Source organism: Phymastichus coffea, unplaced genomic scaffold (genome assembly GCF_024137745.1).
Source record: "Phymastichus coffea isolate CEN01 unplaced genomic scaffold, Cenicafe_Pcof_1.1 PCOF00004, whole genome shotgun sequence".
Classification (NCBI taxonomy): domain Eukaryota; kingdom Metazoa; phylum Arthropoda; class Insecta; order Hymenoptera; family Eulophidae; genus Phymastichus; species Phymastichus coffea.
This window is the reverse complement of record NW_026706815.1, coordinates 3,958,475-3,962,027: the sequence shown is the minus strand read 5'-3', so window position 1 is coordinate 3,962,027 and position 3,553 is coordinate 3,958,475. Positions and strand designations below refer to the sequence as shown.

The 3,553-nt window shown below is 32.0% G+C and overlaps 1 protein-coding gene across 1 annotated transcript; it reads left to right on the top strand.

The window, feature by feature from the left end:
- Window positions 1–340: 340 nt before the first annotated feature.
- LOC131667004 (uncharacterized) lies at window positions 341–1,789 on the top strand. Its single transcript, XM_058940157.1, has one exon. It carries the CDS (start codon window positions 341–343, stop codon window positions 1,787–1,789), a length of 1,449 nt encoding a protein of 482 aa, XP_058796140.1.
- Window positions 1,790–3,553: the final 1,764 nt, after the last annotated feature.

Below are 3,553 nucleotides of genomic sequence, written 5' to 3'. Positions count from 1 at the left end.
ATGCAATTGGATAGATTATCATTGAAACCATTCCTATACAAAGTATTATTCAGAAAGATTGAATTCTATTAAATTTAATGGTAAGTTTTACTATTAGTTATGCTTACCATGAAGTATTATTGAAAATCATTCAGTTTCAATCGTCATCGGAACATTGAACCATTCAGTTCATTGATTACCATTGAATATGAATGATCCCGAATAGGAATGAATGGAACTTTTTTAGCAGGGTTATGACAGAATATGCAGTGATCATTTCATTGGAGGAGTTAAATCAGATATAGAGATGAATCCAAGTTATATCCCAACTTTATTCCCTCCAGTATATAAAGTAAAAGAGATGAATGAAAAAGCTGCAATAGAAAGGTTGATGATTACATCTATGAGCAAATTATATTTCTGTGTAATAGAAGAAAATAGTTTAATGATTATTATTGTTTACAGGCATGCACGTTTCATGCAGCGTAGGGAAAATAGGGAGGTATTAAGCATGAGAACACTAAAACAGAAAGTAAAATTACTTGACGCTTATGAGTTATTGGAGTATGAAGTTGAAAATTTAGATCTATACCTTGGAGAAACGCATTTCAATAAAAGTTATGTTGACAAAGAATGTCAAGTAGATGACAGCCAATTTAGTAAGGAATCACAGTTGAAGCCCAACGGTACAGAAATAATATGCACAGCTGTTAGATTTAAAACAGTCATTATTGACAGTGCAACAAACAGTAGTACAGTTTTTAATGAGGTAGAGACCCAAACAAGTATTTTTATAGGCAAGACTATCATCATTCCCAGTCAAAAGACACTTGATAAAGGTTGTAATACGCCAATGAAAGTTTATGTTGACAGTTCAGTGAATGTTGATACCCCGGACTTGGATTTAAAAAGAAGAAGTTTTCATGGCTATGACACTGTGCGAGATGAAGAAGATCTATTGTATTTAGCTGGAGTGCATTATGACACATTTAACTTCTTATTAGAAAGAACACCAAAACCAGCAGCTGATAATTTTAAAGTATCTCATAAAGATAGATTATTTTTGCTTTTAATGAAAGTAAAAACTGGGCTTAGTTTTTCATCGTTATCAGCTATATTTGATGTTCATAGAACAACTGTGTCCAGCATTGTTATACATACACTAGTATATTTAGTATCGGCAACACAAAATTTAATATTTTGGCCTACGAAAGCTCAAGTTCAAGGCACAATGCCTAAATCCTTTTATCCAGATTATAAAAATACTCCAAATATTATTGACTGTACAGAGTTCAGAATGCAAAGACCTCATGATGCTGATGATAAAATTTTTTCATTTTCTCAATACAAACATGGTTATACAGCTAAAATTCTTATTGGAGTTACACCAGGTGGATACATTTGTTTAAAATCAAAAGTCGCTGGTGGACGTAAAAGTGATTCTCAACTAACTATTGAATCTGGGCTAATAGATTATTTAGAAGAAGGCGATGTTGTCCTTGCTGACAAAGGTTTTCCAGAATTTCGTAAGCTTTTAGACGAGTCCGGAAGAAGTGTTCTAATGGTATTGCCACCATACTTGGAAAACAAAACGGAATTCTCTCAAGCTGAGACTGAAGAAACATATAAAATAGCAAGAGTTCGGATTCACGTAGAAAGAGTAATTCAACGACTTAAGATATATAAAATTTTAGATGAAATACCTACAAGTTTATTTTCCTACACTGATGATATTGTGCATCTCATATGTGTACTTGTTAATTTTCAGGCTCCTATTCATGCCGATCAAAAGAATCAAAATGAGGAATAACAAATTGTACATATTTATATGAAATTTCAGTCTTTTCTTGACTATCATATTAAAATTTTATTTGTATCATTCAGTTCATAACTGAATTAACAACATCAATAAATAATTTTTCAGTTACATCAATGTTTTACAGCTTTATAAATTCTTTAAACAGTGTTGACTATGTTCACTCCGGTAAAAGTACGCTTTGGTGGAATGTTTTCATTTGGTTCAACTACAATTTTATAGTACAGCTTAGGTAAATAATGATCGAAGTAAAAATGCTCACAAACTCTTATTGTAGCTTTCAAAAATTCTTCATTTCTTTGTACAGCATGAACCATTTTGAATTGGTGACTATATCATTAAATCACAATTTTCAGTACCAGTCACATACATTAAGACTTGGCATTGTGTAAAATAAATATTACTTTCTCTTAACTCTATTGTATCACCTTTGAATTTCAAATAACTAACGTTGCATTTCTTATTTTTATAATCAACGATGGGTAACTTTGCACAACTATACGGACACTTAATTTCTAAAACTTTAACTATCTTATTGCCTTGGATAACAATGCCATCTGGACTAGCACAGAGCCAAGGTTGCTCTTCGCATATTACTAAACCACATTGTTGTACATGAATGCCATATAATCTTTGATATTCTTTACAAGCATGCTTTTCATACTTCTTCCCATAACGTGTGGCTGTAGTTTCCACCTTCTTAGGATAAAGCATGTCTTCGACAACAGACTCAATTGATTTTGTTTTCCTTGTTTTAATACTGTGTGCACTCTTGCTGGCTGAGATTCTCAATCGTCGAGCAGCATACCACTTATCACTATCAGATTGCGAGAGAGTATCACAACATAATCGAATGATCTCATATCTTGAAGCAGGTATAATGAATTTTATATAAAAGTCTTTAACCTCTTTTGGTAATTTTACAACAACCTTGTAAAAAACATGTTGTTCATAAAGTTTAAAAACTTTGTTTAATAAATCATTGCACTTCTCAAAGTTGTCAATAACTTTTTCTTGAGATGGGTTGGATATCATCAATTTTTGACTGTAATTCTCATTATTACTAATTGTAGGCACAAGAAGAAAGTTCACAATTGGGCATGAGTGATTAATTTTGTCCAATATATTCAAAGGAGGTGGCTCAAGATTAATTTTGACTTTCTTTTCTTTAAACATTGTTTCAAATGAAGCACCTTTAGAATATTTCTCTTGAGCAAACTGACGTGCAGTAGGATTACCCCATTTTTTATAAAAACTAGTCTTGGATAAACTTTCATGGTTGTTTATGTAGTGGATAAGAGCATAAATATGCTTACATCGGTTACTTTTGTTGTATACACAGGTGCATGATACGGCATATACAAACCGATTCTCATTGATCTAGAAAAAATAAGGTAAAAATTATCATATATAAAAACACTTTTATAATTGAATAAGTACTTGACAATCAATCTACCTTTAATTTTACTGCATAGGGTGGCTTAGTGACACTGACTTGTCGAACAACATTGGCTTGAATTAAATAACTTACTCTATCTTGTCTCCTTTCCTCAACATCTCTTACATGGCCAATATTTGCTAAATCTTTACCTTTACTTGGCGTTTGGGGTTGAAATTGAATGGCATGTGTAATTTTTTCGAAGCCAGTTTTAATTACTATATCCATCCTTTCTTAACAAAGTTGCGATAACAACACCTGTACCAAAAATGTTCATATACAGGGTGTCTAAAAAGTAACGATACACCTGAGAAATTTTC